A 20,173-nucleotide genomic window follows, 5' to 3' on the forward strand; every position below is an offset into this window, starting at 1 on the left:
AACCCGATACACTGGGGTCCTTTGGTTGGGTAGGTGCTAGCTGGGCTATAGGGACCAATTAGGGGCCATGGGCCTAAAACACTATTGCGCGTTGCATCTCTGTGCCGCCAGTCCCGTGCCCTGATGTCACGTTTATTTATACTCCCTGGTCCGTGCCCGGTCCAGGGAGTTGTCTGCAACAGAGGAGAGTAGGGGCCGGGTGGCTCACTACATCCCATCTAACCAATGGGCGAACAAAACAACAAACTAACGCAATAAACTAACATAACAAAACAGTGCAATGTCCGCAGTGTCCAGACAGCTGCTCACAGTTGGCAAACAAAGTCTTTCCGTCGGGTGCTGGGTTGAGCGTTACTCCATAGCTGGTAACGGTGTCCTGCTCGCTGCTTAGGTCTCGCTTCCAGTCCACTTTGGGTCCCCTTGGCCACACCCTGCGTCGGGGTTTCTTGGTCTTCGCCACTCTCCTCGCTATATTTGGGCTCAGAACGCTACGAGCATATCGCCAGACTCCACACTACACCACCAGGTGCGCACCCAGTGACCTCCTGATGAAGCGAGCAGTCAGAGATGTGATTCCCGCCAGTGAAAAATGGTCGCCAGCAATCTTGGATCCGGTGCGCACTCAAGCGACAAGACAACGCACCAACGACAAAGCCAGCCAGAGAAGGAGAGCCAGGCCAACAGTAATCAGCAGGGGAGATTACTTTGTTGTCAAGGACAGACACCCGGGGTCCAAGTTTCGCACACCATTTGAACAAGAGCTGTGGGAGGTGATACAAGTGAAAGGGTCCATGATCACAGTGAGAAGAGGCTCTCACCAGTTGGTGCGAAACACATCATGGTTCAAAAAGGCTACCGTACCAGCAACTGCTCAGACAGCGGAAGAGAGCGGAAACCTGCATGTTTGCGGAAATTAACAACTTACAATCTGGCTTTCTCCGGGGCCACACCAAGAATATGGAACTCCCTCCCACCCGCCATTAGAAGGATCCCTTCTCTGGCACGCTTAAAACATTATGCCAAAACCTTCCTTATGGGTAAATTCCTTGTTTAAACTCTGCCTCTATCCACCACAGAGCCCCTGATTACCTACCTACTACTGCCTCCCTTTGGATCACCTAGTCGACCCACCAAGAAACCTGGGACATTGTTCTTGAGAAATTGTAAATGTAAACTGTACATATGTGTCCGTACTCCTTATGTATCCAGCACTCCCGCCCCCTCCCATTCGCTACATACTCGGTAACTCGTAACCTTTGTTCAAATTTATGATTCCTGTAAAGCGCTCTGATACCCTAACGGGTCAAGTTCGCGCTCTATAAAACACAAAAATAAATATAATAAACTACACTATTTCTCACCCTATACCTCTCTCAATATATCCTCTAACCTCAACTTTATGACTCATCTCAAACCTTGTTTCTATTACTCTTTCCAATGCGCTACCCAATTTCTCACCCTATGCCTCTAGCAAAATATCCTCTGCCTCCAACCTCTTATTCACCCCAAACCACACACCACTACTGTGATCACCAAAATAAACCTTTCTAGACTGTTCCTTACTCTAACCCTCCTTGCATCATCTCATACCTCTTTTACTATTCCGATCACCCAAAACAAGCCTTTCTAAATCCTTCCCTCTGACTCTTCTCCTGCCACCTCCCTTTTACTCATCTTTACTAATCCTTTATGGGTTCCGAAGAAGCGTGCTACTCGCCGAAAAAGCGCTTTAACACCTCATCAGGGGTAGCAAACTATATGAATGCAAACCTTTAACCCTCTTCTATCCCTCCGCTATCCTTCTTAATCCAAATATTTGACTAACATATCCACCACTCAAATTACTTTCCCATTTCACTTCTTATTCCCCACTAATACTTTATGGGTTCTGGAGTTGCGTGCTACTTGCTGGAAAAATGCTTAAACACCCCATCAGAGGTCGCATGCGCGATTTAAATGCAAACCTTTTTACCTCTATCGCTCCACTATCCTTCTCAATCGAAATAACTGACTAACATATCCACCACTCAAATCACTTTCATATTTCACCATACTAATTCACCACTAATACTTTATGGGTTCTGGAGTAGTGTGCTACTTCCCGAAAAAGCACTTTAACACCGCATCAGGGGTAGCTAGCGCTATATATATAAACAAACCTTTTTCCCTCTTCTATCCCACCAATATCCTTCTTAATCCAAATAACTGACCAACATATCCACCACTCAAATTACTTTCATATTTCACTATGCTAATTCACCACTAATCCTTTATAGGTTCCAGGATAGCGTGCTACTTGCCTAAAAAGAGCTTCAATGCCTTGTCTGGGGTAGTAAGCACTATATAAATGCATTTTTTTATTTTATTATTTTACAGAGTTTTATATAGCACGAACTTGACCTGAAGGTATTGGGTATCAGAGCGCCTTACATAGCACCAGTTGCGCTACATGAGGACACATTCATTTTTTTTAGGCACGGCGAGATTAAGTGATTTGAATCACAGGATGTTCAGCGTCATTGCCGAGACCCGAACCCAGTTCCTCAGATTTCGAGGTGGACAGCCCTAGCCGTTAGGACAGCTCCTCTCCCCGATACAATACCATACAATGCTGGCGACTCATAACGAGCACCTCCGCAGAGATCTGTGTGCAAGACTCAAAATCTGGTGGTAAATTTAATCACAAATTTCACCCTTTGATCCATACCGGACAACTGCACTCATGAAGAAAAAAATGTACTATTCACAATTAAGTGCCAGGGATAGAGAAAGGGAAGAAGGACTTCCTCCAAGATAAGCCCCGGATACTTGAATATCTTGCTAGGGGATATTAGGCAGGAGACCAACTATCTCACACACCACTCTATCATCAAATCCCTCCTTAGCAGAATGAACAATTACACGTTCTGCTTTCTGACTGATATACAATAATGCCCATCAGCACAGAGAGACACAATATTTATTGTGTGCTGTATAAATGTATCCCAATCACCCATCCATGTATTCATCCCTCAACATTATCTCCTTATAACCCCTTCTGCCTCTGAAGCGAGATGTGGTCTCAATGTCCGACTTTGTTCTGTGGTAAAGACCTTTAAAGCAAGAATTCTCCGAAACCTGAAAAGAACCTGGTGGGAGCAACACAAATACATGAAAAGACATTTTGAATGTGGCATCAGAGAGAAAGTTTATTGAAACGAACAAACGAGGAAGCAGGCTTAAAAAGGAAAACTGTCCCCGCACCCTGGAAAAGAAGTGTTCAGTAGTGGATAGAAAAGCAGCCACACAGCAAATATGTCAAGATTGAAGGCCCTTGAACCCTCTTTCACAATATCTCCCAGTGGCGTGTGCGGATGAAGGGCCAAGGAGTCCCGGAAAGTGTAGTGATTTTGACGCGCTCTATTGGGTGGAATCCTTTCCTCGCGTGTTCCATTGGCTGGGCTCGCACCTCCAGCTCCTCCTCCAATGCATCACTTTTCATGTACCTGCCGTTTCGAACTGACCGATTTGCCATCAACTAAGTCCTCTGTAATCGTTATGTTTTCTTGGTAGGGTCTGAAAAACAAAATATGGAACACGTAAGAGCTGTTCAATCTGAGATGCAGCGACCAAAGTGTATGCGTCACAGCGGGTTCAAATCTGACGTCTATTTCGGTTTGCTCCCTGTAAGTTAAAGGGCCCAGCCCTGCTGCCAGTGAGCTGGCTTTGTCTAATGTATTAACATGGACTAGGGTAACGGTAAATGATGCCAGTGAAATGTCCCAATTTTACGTTATGAAATTTGCATTATGACATTTTGTTTAGTGTTTTTATTGCAGAAAACCGATTCCTGTAGAAAATATCAGGTGTCAGCGCCTCGACTTGCTTTTATTTATGTGAAAATAGTCCAGCAACACGTCTCGCACTAATAGCATAGATATATATATATATATTTAATTTACATGAACCGGAATGTTGTGACAAAGTTATGCAAATTCTCACTCTCCTAGAATGAATGTCCCCATGTCACAACTTTGTGGCGCTCCTTGAAAAGTGAATTGACTCTGGTACCTCCATGAGAGGCGATCTGCCCTCCCGCCTGTCAGAGAATCTTCCCCTCCCCCGGTCTTCAAAACAAAGAGTTAAAGCTAGCAAGTCTTACTTTGACAATTTCAACGGCATTGTCTATCCCTATCCAGTTCACTCTGTACAGAGCGGTCTCTTTGGGGGATGCCAACTGAAGCGTCACATGGGGCAGTGGGCCTACACGCCCTCCTGGCGATCAGTACCGGAGCATGAGGAGAATGGCTCAAATAAACCACAGCAAGGCCTGCAGTGAAAGTGTGTTACCAACTAATCACCTTGACGTTTCCATGTAAGAACAGATCATGACTAAGGTGTCGCGTGCGGACCATGTGTCGGTTCTGTGATGTCTCATTCCCTGACCTCTGCCTGTGGGGGCCCTGGATACACACCCTTGCTGTCTGGGAATGGATAGGGGCCTAGCGCGCACAGCGCAATAACCACACTGTAGCCCGGTACTCAGTTGAGCGCGAACTGCCTCGCTCGCCCCCCCGTTTATTATTTATCTACGCGCTCACGTCCCCGACGTGAGCGCAGCCTACGCGTGTCCTCCAGCGCTCTAGCTGAAACGCTAGAGCGCTAACTGTAACATCCCTTCTCAACTCAGTCCTTGACGACAGTTCAATTCTTAGTTCGCCGCACCACTTACTTGGCACGCAAAGTCTCTCAGCCGACTGCTGGGCCTGGGATTGTCCCTCAGCTCATACCTGGCGGCCCTTCGTGCGCCCGGGGCCGGGGCCGCGGGTGCCACCTCTTGCCTTGGTCCACCACCTGTGCAGTCGGCGCCACCTGGCTCAGACTCTGTGTTGTTCCGTGGGTCGGAGCCGGGTGTGTTCTCCGGGGCATCCCCGGAGTCATGGTCTTCGTCGAGGTCTGCCGCCCTTTGGTCGTCTGCGGGTCTCCTCACCACCTTGAACCATGATATGTTCCGGGTGACCAGGTCTCTCCCTCGGCGCGCTGTCACCATGGTCCCTCGACGGTCGACCACTCTCCAGTACCCTCTTTCATATCGTGTCTTAAACTTTCCTCCTGGCCGGCGCTCTTTTAGGACCACCGTGTCCCCCGCCCGAACCTCTCGGGTCACAGCCCTCCGTGCCTCACTGACTCTGTTATTTCGCCTTTGGCGCCTCAGGAACGCTTCTTCCTCGCTGAATGGCGGTGCTACCCAGCCTGGGGCTACTGGCAGCCCATCCCTGCGAGCTCCGTGGAACATTAGCGCCCAGGGCGCTTGTCGGGTGGAACAATGGGGAGTGCTGCGGTACTCCCCCAGGAATCGCTGTAGCTCGTGTTCCGGGTCTAGCTGTTCGGACACGGCGATGCGTAGTATTTTGTTGATGGTGCGCATGAACCGCTCCACCTCCCCGTTGGCTTGGGGCCATTGCGGGATGATGCGCCTGTGTCTGATGCCGTGTGACTTTAGGAGTTCTTCGAACTCGTGTCCTTGAAACGGGGGTCCGTTGTCACTCCGCAGCTCTTTGGGGTTGGCATCCACCAGAATTTCGGTCTTCTTGGTCGGATCAAAATAGACTAATGTCGCCTGGTCTAGTAGCGCCTCTTTGATCGCCTCAAATGCCTTTTCTTCGGTGTCAGTCCCCTGCCACACCACGTCGGTTTTGGTAAGGCGCCTGAGGGGCTTGGCCAGGGTGGCCAAGTTCGGGACGATGAGATCCCAAAATTCAGGCGTCTGTACCGCCTTAGCCCTAAGTGCATGCTAATGGTGGTAATGTAACGGCTCTCCTTTGCTAGGGTGAGTTGGTGGTACCCTGCATTTAAGTCCAGTTTTGAGAACCATCGGGCGCCATTTAGATCGGATACAATGTCATCCATGCCTTTCCCTTTTGATGGCTTTGTTTGGGAGGCGCATGTCGATGCATAGCCGTATCTTCCCCGGTTGACGTGGCTTCTCGGCTATCACCATCGGTGACACCCATGGCGTGGGTCCTGTGACCTTCTCTATTACACCCTGTTCTTCTAATCTTGGAGCTCCTCCTCTACTAACGGGCGTAAGTGGAATGGAATGCGCCTGTGTCTAAGGGCTGTCGGTTGTACAGCAGGGTCTATGTGGAGCCGTACCGGCGGCCTTTTGATCTTTCCTAGTCCTGAAAATAGGCCTTGAAATGCTTCCAGCAGGTCTTCAACTTGCCTATCTTTGACCACTCTGAGAAATGTGATTAGTCCTAGATCTTCTGCAGCGTGGCCGCTGAGTAGTGTGTCTACTTCCTGGTTGATGACATGAACGTCGATGATGATTTCCGCCTTTTCAGACTGGACTGCCACCGTCATCTTTCCCTTCAGCGGAAGCGGCGTGTCACTTCCATAAGCGAATATCTTGGCCTTCGATGGTTGGAGCTCCGGCCTCGGTCTGAGGCGGTTGTACTGCTGCACGCCCATCACCGTCACCGACGTGCCGGTGTCTATCACAGCGTTCACTTCCGATCCAGCTACTAGTATGTCACAACGTGGCTGTGGTCGCCGGGTGCTTTTGAGGGCTCTGGGGAACAACACAAGGTACGTTTCTTCCCCATCGTCGGACTCAGTGCTTGAGTCTGGGTACTCTCTGGTATGTTCTTTTCTGGGCCGCGGCTGCGACGACAGCGACGTGTGTGACAGTTGTCGCACCAGCTTCCTCACTCGTTTGTCTCGCTTGTGGCTGCTTCTTTGCGTCTTCCTGTGACAGACTGACGCGAAGTGGTTGTCGATGCCACAGTTGGTGCACGTTTTCCCTCGAGCCGGGCATGTCTTGAGGGGGTGTTCGTCGTATCCGCAGTATCCGCATTGCTTAGCGTGATCTGGGGCCCGCTGGTCGCGGGGCCTCTGTGGCCGTTCCTTTCTCCGGACTGCGTCCGTCTTCTCCACCTTCACCTCCACGGTACTGTCAGCTCCTTTCACCAGGGCTAAATCCATCTCCTCTGCTCGCGCCGCTGACAAATCGTGTGTTCTGGCCAGGACTAGGATTTCGTTCATCGCTATGTTGGGCTTGCGAAGTATCAGGCCTCGTAGCGTTTTGCTCCTGATCCCCAATATCAGCTGCGCCCTGATTTCTTCCTTGGCCCGGTCCCCGACCAGGTGCGTGTCAGCGAGGACTCTCAGCCTCGCGTGGAACGCGTCAACCGACTCCCCTTCGCGCTGTTTCGCTTGGCGAAGTTTGAAGTGTTCATAATCAGGGTTGACTTGGGGGTCAAAATGTGCATTCAGAGCTGCCACCGCTGCTGCATAGTCAGTCGGGGGTCCCAAGTCGGGCAGGTGCTTAAACAGGAGGTAAATCTCTTCTCCCGCATAGTGGAGGAGTAGGGAGCGTTTCACTGCTCCGTCTGTCTCCCTGGACCCAACGAAATAGTTTTCCAGCCTACCCAGCCATGTCTGCCACCGCGGAGCGGCGGTCGTGGGGTCTGCGGCTTCGCTAAAAGGAGGCAGCACTCCTGATGCGGGGTGATGGGGCAGTGCCCCCGCAGGGCCGGGCGTCTCAGTGTCGCTCATGGTGGTATCGGAACCCCCGACTTGTGAGCAGAGATCGTCGTGCACTCACTTGGCAAGTTGGTAGCTGCACGTGGGCAGGCGCGGTGCGCTGCGCCGCTAGGCGAGGCTTCCTTGGCTGTTCAGCCGGTGGATGAGATCCTGGGGTTCAGCAGTTACCCTTCGTCGCCAGTGTGATGTCTCATTCCCTGACCTCTGCCTGTGAGGGGTGGGGGCCCTGGATACACACCCTTGCTGTCTGGGAATGGATAGGGGCCTAGCGCGCACAGCGCAATAACCACACTGTAGCCCGGTACTCAGTTGGGCGCGAACTGCCTCGCTCGCCCGCCCGTTTATTATTTATCTACGCGCTCACGTCCCCGACGTGAGCGCAGCCTACGCGTGTCCTCCAGCGCTCTAGCTGAAACGCTAGAGCGCTAACTGTAACAGGTTGCATGTGTGACAGAGTAGGGCTGCTGTAAGTAGCAGCAGCCTGTGCAGGTAAGAGCGGTGGGGCCGGGCTTGGGCAGGAGGGGGGATTTCTACAGACGACGACAGGGAAAAATAAACTATGTTTTGAATTTTCCCTCGGGTCGTCTGTCGAATAGCCCCCCGCTCGGCCCCACCGCTCTTACCTGCACGGGCCGCACCTGGCTGCAGGTCAGTACTTGGGGTGCCTTTGCAGAGTTCAGAATTGGAATAGCAGGGCTGCTGAAGGGCAGGATTGATCTCCATTGGTGGAGTCAAGTGGGGGTCACACTACAGAGAGTGCAGCCGTCGAGAGCCGAGCTTCACTTGTACAGCTCTTCAGTGCTTTAGAAATACAAGAGATGTAGCTAAGAGTGCAGGTGCACTGACAGAGCTGTTTGCAGATCTCAGCATCGGATACTATAAGGTAATAACTGCACTGCTGAACCTAACCCAGCCATGTGACTGGTATGCCATAGCCGGTGTGGGATGCGAGGGATGGTGTCAGAGCCTGTGTATTGTGACTGTGGGGTTCAAATGTATAGGCACTGGGCATCGCAGGAGAGCATTTACCTTTGGAAGAGGACCCGGTGCCAGAGCCGTAGCCTGTAGCCACGGTGGACGCGCTGGTGCCGCCGGAACCGCTGCGTCCTCCTGAGCCAGAGTCTTGCTGAGGTTTACTTTGTGGGATCTGTGAGGACCTGAATCCAGAAACACAATTAATTCTATTATCCTGAGTAAAGTGCCTTATGAATGAATGAATGAGTTTTTTACTGCTTGATTAACAAAAATCTTTGCAATCAAAACATCCTAGTAATAGGACAGTACACATAAACATTGTCACATTCCTGAAGTTAATAAATACCTGTATAGGAGTAAAGAGCCTTATAACAATGTCTTTCTTGAGGATAGAAGGAATGGCACATTTCATCACAGTGAGTAATGCAAAAGGTTCAAAAGTAGGTTGCGTGGTATAAAACTGCTCCTGCAATTTAACTGACATAGCACAAAACACTTAGCGACCTATTGCAAGTACGGCGGTCATTAACCGCTGTACTCGCGGTGGCGCAGCGGTGGCGGTCCTGGATCCACCTCATTACGAGGCGGCTTTAAGGACTGATCACTGCTGCCCCAGGGAACCGCCGTTCTCTGGCTGTGGGGCAGCGCAGAGGGCCTATATAATATGCAAGGCTGGGCGGCCGTGATCCGGCGATCATATTATGAGTTTCCTCTCCGCTGCCCTTTTCATGGCAGGCTCACCGCCATGAAAAGACTGGCAGAGGGGAAATAAAGGAGGCCCTACAGGGCCCCCAGGCACCCTCCATCATGGGGATGCATTCAGGGGGGCACTACATGTGCTTCCCTGTTTGCATGCACCCCAAGTTCCAGGGCGGCATGGACCTCACAGTCCATACTGTTCTAGAACTTCTTTTGCGCTCCCTTTGCGGCGCCCGTTTTCAGGGCACTGCCGTGGGAACGGCAAATGAAAAGACAGGGAAAGCGTTCCAGACACGAGTTTTACTCGTAATCTGGCAGGCAGTCCCTACACGGCCTTGGCGGTGCTGAGCTGCCGCAGAGCCGGCGCAGCACCACCAAAGTCGGAATCAGTCCCTTGAACACTTCCATGACTTTAAAATCCCTGTATACAAAACCACAAGATACTTCTCTTCTATTATGTGTGCTTGTATACTAGAATGAAAATAATGAAAGGCAATATGTCCTTAGCAAACATTTAACTCCTTAGCCATATATCGCACTTAACAAACTCACTAATGGGACAGCAGGCACTGCATTAGGCATCATTTAAAAAGATCACTTAAAAAGTGCTTCATTTCATCTATTGTCATTGTACCTGAGATGCTGTGTTGTCCTCAATTAAGACAGTGATTCATGTACTAATTGTCTCCCACCTAGACAATGCGAACGCCTTATATTTTCGGCACGCCCCCAATACCTTGTACAGCGTCTTCAGGCATGACATAGCAGCAAAGCTACTGCTCTGAATCCTAAAAACAATATCCATCAGCAACCACTTAAAAAATGTACATTTGTTGCCAGTGCCTAAGTACATCATGTTTAAAGCAATCTGTCTAACACACAAATGTCTGACAAATGTAGGGCCAAGCTATATATGGAAAAAATGACCCTCTACGCTCCTCACTCTTCATCTTCTTGTAATACCCAGAATCAAATGATCTAGACACGGTGGAAGGGCTTTCTCATGCACGTCAGCTAAGATGTGGAATTCCCTCCCTCTGCAGATTAGGGAAAACCTCAATCAAAATCTTTTGAAGAAACAACTTAAAGCCGAGCTCTTTCATCTTCCTTAATTCTTGGCAAGTAGCCACCTCTCCCTTATGCTATAATCATTTTTCAGCGCCAGGACACACTTTGGAGAGTTGTTCACGCTCTAGAAATTGTCATTCATTCATTCATTCACCTAGGAGCCTTTATTCAGAGACTTAGGGCCTTATTTAGTGTTTGGCAGATGAGTTACTCCATCATAAATGCGACAGATATAACACCCTCCTTAATAAAAGTGCATTATATATATATATAGTACTTGTAATAATGCACATGGACTATCCGTAACTTTTGTGCTTAGCTAAGGGCAAACAAATTCTTTGGTGGGGATTGCTGCCACCTCCTTACCCGCCTGAGCCTTCAAGCAGATGCTGGTAGGTCACAATTTCCTGCTCCAGCCGGCTCTTGATGTCCAGGAGTTGGTTGTACTCATCACTCTGGTGCTCTGTCTGTGCCCTGAGTTCGACCAGCTGCTCCTCTACGATGCTGATCTTGGTTTGCAGCTCTCCTAGCTGAGAACAATAGCGTCCCTCTGTCTCAGCCAATTCCATCTCCAGGGAACTTTTCTGTCAAATCAACAAAACACTGCACAGTTAGTAAGTAGAAAGCAACTCTCTGAACTAAGTCTACAAACATTGTTTCTTTTTGTTAATGCATATAATTGCTGGTTAGCCTCCCCCTGACTCTGCCTTTTGTACCAGCTTTTTATAGTGAATCGTCACTGAAGCTGATGAAATTCAGTGAATTTGAGTTGGGTTAATCCATTTCTTGGCTCTGTATTAACAATTTTGGAGAGTTTCCAATGATAGTGATCCAACAGCCATCCACCCATAGAATAAGGTCAATGGAAATTAACCAGGCCTGGGAGAGATCCAACAAGAAGAAGGAGGAACAGAGGGAAAGGTGGAGACCACAATGACACAAAAGTGCCTAAAAATGGAGGACAGGAGTTTGGGTTAATATTGGCTGTTGTTCTTACGTTCTCTATTCTTCTAAACGCACTGGGCACAATTATTAAAGCCAAGTGTGTGTACAAATGGCAACATTTATTATTTAAAGAAATTCACAAGAGTGAGGTGGCACTCGAAAATCAATTTACCCAGGTATATGATGACACCTTTATGATGCAATAGTCTTTGGGGGAAGAGGGAATTCAGATCATGGATACCATGGAAAATTCGAGAACACTGACTAGCTTGCGAGTTTATGGATATTTGCACACCATTCCCCCAACCCATTCCCACCCTGAAAATGATTGTAGATTTATTTCTGTCAAGGGCAGGAGTTAATCCTTCTACAGAGTAGGAAAGGGGTTGTGAAGAACAATTGATGGAGAGAAAAATGTGCATCAATCAATTTTGATTGCATAACTGGAAATAGATTTCTATTGAGTTATCACACAACAATATTAGGTTTCCTAAGAGTGGGGATGCCTTTTGAGAGGTGAATCTTTTCTTACCATTGTCATTTGTGACTGCAGCTCTATCTCTAGCGATTGCAAGGACCGTCGCAGTTCTGACACCTCGCTTTTACTTGATTGCACTTGCTCGACCCCAGTTGAGATCTGTTGTTTCAACTCAGAACTCTGAAAGACAAATGAGGGAGAGTTGATGGGGTCTTCTTGGTTTTGTTTTTTGCAATCATCATAGTGGATAGATGAGTCCTCACCCTTTGGTTGAACCCTTCTTCTGCCCGCTTGCGGTTCTCCTCTGCCAATTTTTCATATTGCTCCCTTGTCTTGGTCAGGAGGTCAAGGAGGTTAATGCCTGGAGCAGCTTTCATCTCAACATTGACATCTCCTTGAGTATCGCTTTGGTGACCCTTCAACTCCTGCAAGAGTAAATAAGACACCCCCTCAATTTTCATGCAAGAGATGTAAACCAATGGAAGATCAACATTACAAATTGAGTTATGTTGAAAAATATTTTGATTACTGCAATTTTAAAATGTGTTACTGATTGACAACAAAAGTAGTGTAAGTCACTCAACAACTAAGTAATGTTCAACATTTTAGCGTAAACCAGACTGTTTACAACTGGAGTATCCAACATTGATCTATGATCCATGCCAAATTGCAGCATATCCTCATAACACAAATTACAGTACAATGAATCTAAATAGTCATTGGATAGCCTGTAAACCTGGCATGGACTCAGCCGTCGTGCACCACAATTTAGATAATGTTGGCATATAGTATATGTAAACATTTGGTGCCTTTCACTGGCCTCTAAAAGGTTGGTACTGAACATATTGATGTTATGGGTTTATTCCATATTCATCACTTCCAGGACCATCTGAAACACATTGCTATCTCTTACTTCCTCGTGGTTCTTCTTGAGTGCTGCCAGCTCCTCAGTCAGGCTCTCCACTTGCGACTCAAGGTCAGATTTGGACAGGGTCAGCTCGTCCATAACCCGACGCAGTCCATTGGTGTCAGTCTCCACACTCTGGCGAAACATCAGCTCAGTCTCATACCTAGGAACATATTAAGCTTCAGGTCTTTTGTTCAAACATGTTCTATCTATTCTCTTAGCTATTGCCTGATCATATTCACGCTAGGGGTGAAGATACATGTGGTGCAACAAGCCTTACCCCTCTCAGCCAAACATGGTGTCAGCTACGATAGAATATAGATAGAACGAGCCTTAGTGGAAGTGAGCTGAACATCTATTGAGTGTCTTTTGGGGCAGAAAATCCCAAGACTTTCTCAAGGAACACTTTGTAAACCTTCATTCTGAGTGGCCCCTAAATCTCTAATTGGCCACAGACAGGAGTTACCCACCTATTAGTGAATTATGACATATACCATAATTTCTTACACCGAGTAATAAAAAAAGTATTTTTTATTAAATTGATTTTACTGGTACTGGTGAAAATTTGCCATGACATCTGCACCGATATTTGGACTGCGAATGTCTGTTTTGCCACTGCTCAGTCATTTAAAATGTTGTTTTTGCACTTAACATGTACTGCAAACATTGGCGCCAAATTACACCAGCACGATTGTAAACTATTCAGTCTGGAAATATAGCTGCAGTGAGACCAGTGCAAACACATCACTCCGCTACTAGAGTTACCTCTTTTTTCACCAAATGTAGGGCGTATACATCTGTCCCACTTCCTTTCCCACATTGCAGTGATTAAACTCTTTGAAAAACCTCCTAAACATGCTTCACTTTAAGGAAGTATGTTCCTCTCATAGGCTATTAAAGGCTTTGTGTAAGCAGTGGGCATGTTTCCATCCATCCATGCTCTGCTGATGTCCTCAGCAGCTTATACTGTGTTAAAGTAATAGAAACATTGTGGGGGCAATTTCTCTACATTAAAGTTATCTTTCTAAATTTAAGGCCTTTAGCGAGAAGCTAAAACTGCCAATGCTCACTTTCTTAAGAATGGTGTCAGTAAAGTAAGAGAAGCTGCCTGTATAGGTCCCTAGTAACAGTGCGTTATCCGCTATAGGGGACCACGGCCTTGAGTGTGCTAGGAGGCATCAATGTTTCTTTACTGTCCACGTTGCCTGAGTTGGAAGTGTGCTGAGGTGAGCCATATGTTTTACTCACTTGAGTTTGAAGTCATCAGCAGCCAGCCTTGCATTATCGACTTGCAGGACGATGGTGGCATTGGCCACTTGGGCAGTTAAGATCTGCAAGCACAGGATGGCAGAAGAAAGAGTTAAGGCCTACGTGTTTATAGAATATTGCGCTTAACGTGGACTGCAGGCTGGGCCATGTTATTCACAATGGGAATTGCAATATTACATTTTCCTGTTGACTATGTGGTGACCTCCAAATCTGTAAACCCTGAGCTACTGAGAAAGCCTGCTGCTTAAAGTGCTGAAAGTCACACTGAACTAGAAACACGAGAACAACAGCATCTGAATACGCTATCAATATAACCTATTAATATAGTGAAAATTGCCAGAAAACAAAATATCACTTCAGTTTCTCAAGTCTAGTCCACATGAAGCCCCCATTCTGGTTCTCTTTTAGAAAAATCATATTTCATGTTTCTCCAGTTGGTACTTAGATCTCTGTATTACATTCTGTACAGTAAAATCAGCTGCAAAGTTCGGTACACAGAGGGACTTCCTTGGTCTATTGGAAAAGAAAAATAGCTGCCTCATAAGGAATTTTGGGTTAGAAGTTTAAAGCCTTTTTGCTGTCAAACCGAGCCATTTGCGAACACAAAAAGGCTTTTTCTAATGTATCAAATGCAACTTGCGATCCTGTAACACATTACCGAATCACAATTTGGGTTTGCAACGTAATAACAATTCGGTATTTTGAAGGGGCAGGTTTCCCTTCCAAATACCAAATTGTACTGGAATATACTAATGATTTGGGACTGAAATGTGGTCGCAAAACATTCATATTTTACCACCATCTCAAAATTGGTGGTAACTCATTTGCAAATGGGAAGGGGTTCCCTGGTGACCCCTTTCAGAATGTTTAAAACAATATTTTTTAAGAGCGGGCAGTGGTCCCACAGACCACTGCTTACTCTTAAAAAATTTAAATGAAACATTTATTTTTTAATTTTTAAATGCATTCTATTTTCCTTTAAGAAAAACAGGCTACATTTGAAAATATTATTTTTTTTAAACCAATCACAGATTTGGTGGTTTGCTGACCCCAGCAGTTAACCCCCCTCCCTCCCCCCCCTGTGATGGCAGCAAATTCTAGTGGTTCTCAGATTGTGACCTTCCTCATTTATATTCATGAGGTATGTCGAATCGCGATCCACTACAAATCGGTAATTTGCAAAAGGACCCATTAGTATGTAGGCTCAACAAATTACCACACATGGTCGCAAACAAACTGGTAGGAAATTGCAACCAGTTGTACGTACATCCAGCCCTGACATTTGTTTAAACTGATTTTGAATGAAAGCTGCTGAGATTAATTGACATTCATTTTGTATCGCAAAGTATTCACATAATATATTTAGATTGCAATTTCATACATGTAAACAAGTTTTAATTTGCTTCTAAATGCTCCAACAAGCTAGAGCAGTCTGATTGCAGAAGGCAAGTAACGGTTACGAGTTGCTTATCGAGGTCTGCTGACCAGACTCTTTCTCTCTTTTCTGGGCCACCTTCAGTTTCCGGTGCCACAATGAACGTTCGAGTGTGTGAAGCTGCCGCAAGAGCAGTTCTCCCAAAGACTATGATGTAGGAGGGTTGGAAACAAAGGATGTTGCTAATCCTGGGATTACAATTCCATAGAAACTGCAAGGACCCTGAGAAACAGCTTTCTGTCTTAATGGGTTGTTCTTGGGCTCACTAATTAGTCATGTTTGGAGTCATGGGGAGATGTTATTAGGTTTTGTGATACTCTTTATACCTCTAACTTCATAATGCAAATGGGAAATTTCCACAAGGAAAACGTGTTATTTGCGGCTGTGTGCGTCAGTGATTGAAGCTGTTGTAAGAAGTTGCCTTCCAGTATGATTTGGCCTCAGGCTAAACCAGGGGGGGGGGGGGGGTTCAAGATCAGAGGAGAAAACATCCTGTACAGAATATGATTTACATCTAGTCATTCTCATAAAATGGTTCCTGTGCTTCAAAGCTGCCTTTTTGTATTTCCATGCCAGGAAATAAATTGATGTTTTCTGCCTTAACTTATCTGTAGTATCATACTTTTCTAACATAATATGAATGTCTATATGTTTAACTGCATGACATCTTCTACAGCTTCTATACTGTTTTTATGCTCTTTTCTGCACAAAGTATATCTGTTAATTGATTGTAGTGTATGACCAAATGTTTAGAGCAATTTGCAACAATTGATGGACCTATGCTTAAGTAACGAATAACACAACAATACCACGACCATCGCTTTATCTCTAAACATTTGCTTTCAAACCTTGTGTTTTTTTTAGAGCCCAGACATAATGACTAGATTTTATCCTGCAGTTCAAGGAAGAACGTTAGGGAGCAAAAGGTTTAGGCACACGTGCAGGAGAGGTACTGGGGGCCACACATAGGAACTCGGGTATAGTTTGGGTTATCGCCTCTAAGATAGGGTACACACATGGGAGCGAACATTGGCCTAATTACTTGCGATATCGACAGTTGTTTATGCTTCAACCTCTTTATACACGTCGGCGTGTCTGTCAAGAATGATGATGATACATTATTTTCAATTTCTATAAAGTGGTTAGGTTATAATTAGAAAAAAACGTCTGTGAGAAAAAGAAGTAAATAGAGCAACTGATCGAAGAACTTAGATAAGGCACACTCCAAAGGATGGAGAAGGAGAGCAAGAAGTTATTGTTAATTGGCGAGATCATTGTCTAAAACAAGGAATTAATTGAACGTGGTATGATACTTTACCTTAGTTTGCAGATCTGCGATTTGTGTGAAATATTTGCTGTAGTCCTTTTCTCCCGCAGCTGGTCTTTGCATTGCGTACCACTCTTTGATTTTACGCTCAAATTCGGCGTTGGCAGCCTCTAGTTGCCTGACCTTGTCCAAGTAGGTAGCCAAGCGATCGTTGAGGTTCTGCATGGTCTCCTTCTCCCCGGCAGAGAGAAGGCCCTCACTATGTCCTTGACTAGCATGGCTCCATTGGTCCCCATAGCCAGCCTGGCCCCATTGGCCCCACTGGCCCTCCTGGTCACTGCCAACAAACCCACCACCAACACCACCACCAAAGTTACCTCCGACACCACCAGCCAAGCCCCTTCCAGCACCACCAGCAAAGCTGCCACCAGCATAGCCCCCGAAAGAACTCCCAGCATGGCTACCCTGACTAGCACCCAGTCTACCACCAGTATTCTGAGAAGTAACACTACGAGAGGATATGCTCCCAATACTACTGCGTAAGCTTGCCATGCTGTACTATTGTAGGTGCACCAACTCAAGAAAGGCAGCGGAGCTGGTGACTGGCTGCTGGGCAAATGGTTACTCCTTATATACAAATAGGAGAGGGTGTGCCCGCTCACTAGTACTATTTTCCATGTCAATGTGGAGTGTTTAACAACTTATTCTCTCTCACTCTTTAAAAGATCAATTACACTCATTATTAATCATCCTTGTTCCTTTCCCATGTACACCGCTGCCCTAGGGCTGTTTGTCCTGTCAGGATGGGAGAAGGGCGGAGCACGGAATCCTTTTCAGAGAAATTTACTTTTCAGGTTTTGATAAATGAGCTGCAAAAGTGTTGATTGCTCTTCTGGCTCTCGAGCTGTTGGGCACCCCTGTGCTCCTTTCTGCAGCCACCCAACCTTCCACACATCCAGGCATGTCAGGGTGACCAGATTTTGATAACTAAATATATGTACACGCCAAAGACATAGCAGAAGGACTTCTCACAAACATAGAATTCCAACATTAAATACAACTTTGACCATGGGCGTTGAATCACCAAAATGGTAGGAGTAGCAGATGTGACATCATATAACCACCATTCGATCCTGTAACATCATAGGAAGTGACGTTATATAAACTTTAGTATAGTAAGAACTGCAAGAGTAACCCATATGACAATGTGGGACCAGAGTATACTTGATAACAATTGACAATGTCCCATAGGGATTACCTAACAGAACAACTGCATACAATACATCAAATTCGAATCACACCAAAACAATATGACTATATGAATAGAAATCAAACGATATTGATTCATTCTGAATATGCAAAATAAGACAGCATCAAATATACATTATGAAAGTGCTCAATGAAGTGAGAACATGGTGCTTAGGATATATAGGAAAAGGGCGCAAAGTGAAACTGTCAAGAATTCCTGTCATACGAGGGGAGGAAAACGGTAACCAGCGAAAACGGACTACATCTCCCAGGATGCTTAGCGGTTGAGAGGTTATGTAAACAGGAGAGCTGTTACATAACTCAAGGGAAACACGCCCTTATGTAAACAGGAGAGCTGTTACATAACTCAAGGGAAACACGCCCTTATGTAAACAGGAGAGCTGTTACATAACTCAAGGGAAACACGCCCTTATGTAAACAGGAGAGCTGTTACATAACTCAAGGAAAACACGCCCTATAAAGGGAGGAACCGGGAGGTACAAGGCTGTCGGATATTGTGTTTACACCGACGTACCTGCTTCGTGAAGAGCAGTGTTCCGGAGTGGTGCTCCAGTAAGGCAAGAACGGAGGTAGGTCGAGTCGTTACTCCCTGGGCCGTGCCTTGCCCCATCGTCACCTGTGAAGGACCCGGAAGCTCTACCGGTCAACCATTGAGCTTCGCTTTTTGACTCGGCTGAGTCCAAGCGCAGTGGCGCTTTTGCTGGTTGGAGTCGTAACTCCCAGCCCGACCAGAGACACAGGGACTGCCAGCTGTAACGCACACCAGGAGGTGTTTGCCGCGTTACAGACTCGGAAGTCCACAGGATCGATCGAGCGGCTGCTCTCGGTTCAGTCTTCTTGCTTGTGATTGGGGTATCGGTGACGCATCACCAGAAGGTGACTCCGCGTCCCGGTGCAGTCTGAGGAAGAGGTTGAGCGGCTGCTCCCTTCAGGTAGAGACCCCGGCTGGGTGTTTCCCTGACTCCTCGATTCTCCCCAACACTCTTCGTGCCCCTCACAGCCTACCGATTGGCATTGTCGGCCATTTCATTTCTGCCCTCTGTTGGCATACGCCGGGATCGGCGTATATGCAGAGGACGGTTAGGACCATCCGTGCTGTGGGCTGGTAACGTACTTAGCCTGGAGGATTCCAGTGACTATAACTTTTGTTTGTTCTTTGTATTTTATTTGCCTTCATTAAAAGAACTAACCCTTCACAAGTGGTTGCGTCCTCATTGTCGTGTCTGTTAAACGATCCTGAGACGTTCAGGGCGTTACAAAATATCCGACCTTAATAACACTAACTGTCTCCCGGTCGATAACAGACATGGCAACACTTGATGATGTGCTGGCTGCTTTAGCGGCCATGCAAGTTGAAGTGGCTGCCTCTAGGCAAGAAACAGCCGATGTAAAAGCCAGACTGGATGCTATCCAATTGGACCCGCTCACGCCCAGCACCTCCCTCACGAACCAGACCCCTGCGGTAGTAGTGGAAATGCCGGTAGCCATCCCCTTGGCAACACCGGAGAGGTACAGTGGGGATCCTAACACAGTGCAGGTATTCCTCACACAAGTGGCGCTACATTTATCGTGCAAACCAAAGGCGTTCCCCACGAGTCAGGCTCGTGTGGCTTTCCTTAAATCCTATTTGGCTGGAAACGCGGCACAATGGGCCGTACCTCTGGTGAGCAGGGACGACCCCCTCTTATGTGATTGGGGTGCTTTTCGCGAGGAATTCCTGAAGGTATTCGACAGAAGGGCTGACTCGTACACGGCGGACCGTGAAATGCTTGAGTTGAGACAGGGATCCAACGACCTGGTGCAGTATCTCAACGCGTTCCGAAGGCTGGTTGCGGAAACCAAGTGGCCTGTTGCTAAACAGACGGCGCTCTTCCATCAAGGGCTGTGCGATGAGCTCAAGGACGCCGTGGCTCATATTGACCCTCAACCCAAGACATGTTAGGGCCTTATCAACCTGGTATTACGGCTGGAACATAGGCTAAGTGAAAGAAAGGGGGATCATGGGAGAAAAGGAAAATCCCTTCCATCCTATGTGACGGTGGGAAGTCCTGAAACTTCCACCGCATCCAAGGGAGAACCCATGGACATCAGCGCAATACGAGCGAGCCTCACAGCCACGGAGAAAGAGTCACGCCGTAAACAAGGATTGTGCCTATATTGTGGCAAAAAAGGCCACTACGTACGTGAATGCCCTGCCAAACCGAAGACGTCACGCTATCGGGCCAACCGGTCGGTAACAGCCGTGGTGGACATACCGGCGGAAAACTAGAGGACTCCAAGACCAGAGAAGGGGCATCTCGGAGTCACTCATCCATCCCTTCACTTTCCAACTCG

General features: G+C 47.1%; 1 protein-coding gene across 2 annotated transcripts; it reads right to left on the minus strand.

Moving 5' to 3' along the window:
- Positions 1 to 3,161: 3,161 nt before the first annotated feature.
- On the minus strand, positions 3,162 to 17,172 carry LOC146869322 (keratin, type I cytoskeletal 17-like). Of its 2 annotated transcripts, none has more exons than XM_085649180.1 (8): positions 16,622 to 17,172; positions 13,848 to 13,930; positions 12,606 to 12,762; positions 11,956 to 12,117; positions 11,747 to 11,872; positions 10,636 to 10,853; positions 8,557 to 8,684; positions 3,162 to 3,555 (listed from the first exon to the last, which is right to left on the minus strand). In XM_085649180.1, the coding sequence occupies exons 1-8, from the start codon at positions 17,120 to 17,122 to the stop codon at positions 3,536 to 3,538; spliced, it is 1,395 nt and encodes a 464-aa protein (XP_085505306.1). In that variant the 5' UTR covers positions 17,123 to 17,172; the 3' UTR covers positions 3,162 to 3,535. The 2 variants fall into 2 exon arrangements, with proteins under 2 accessions (XP_085505306.1, XP_085505394.1); XM_085649268.1 differs by having other exon boundaries at positions 3,336 to 3,544.
- Positions 17,173 to 20,173: the final 3,001 nt, after the last annotated feature.

The sequence above is a fragment of the Triturus cristatus genome, chromosome 1_1, assembly GCF_964204655.1.
Source record: "Triturus cristatus chromosome 1_1, aTriCri1.1, whole genome shotgun sequence".
NCBI classification, from domain to species: domain Eukaryota; kingdom Metazoa; phylum Chordata; class Amphibia; order Caudata; family Salamandridae; genus Triturus; species Triturus cristatus.

Coding starts and splice junctions, on each gene's coding strand:
- LOC146869322 (XM_085649268.1), bottom strand. CDS start 17,122: ATGGCAAGCTTACGCAGTAGTATTGGGAGCATATCCTCTCGTAGTGTT. Junction 12,763..13,847: donor GCTGATGACTTCAAACTCAA/GTGAGTAAAACA, acceptor ATATGTTCCTAG/GTATGAGACTGAGCTGATGT. Junction 10,854..11,746: donor TGCAGTCACAAATGACAATG/GTAAGAAAAGAT, acceptor TTGATTTGACAG/AAAAGTTCCCTGGAGATGGA.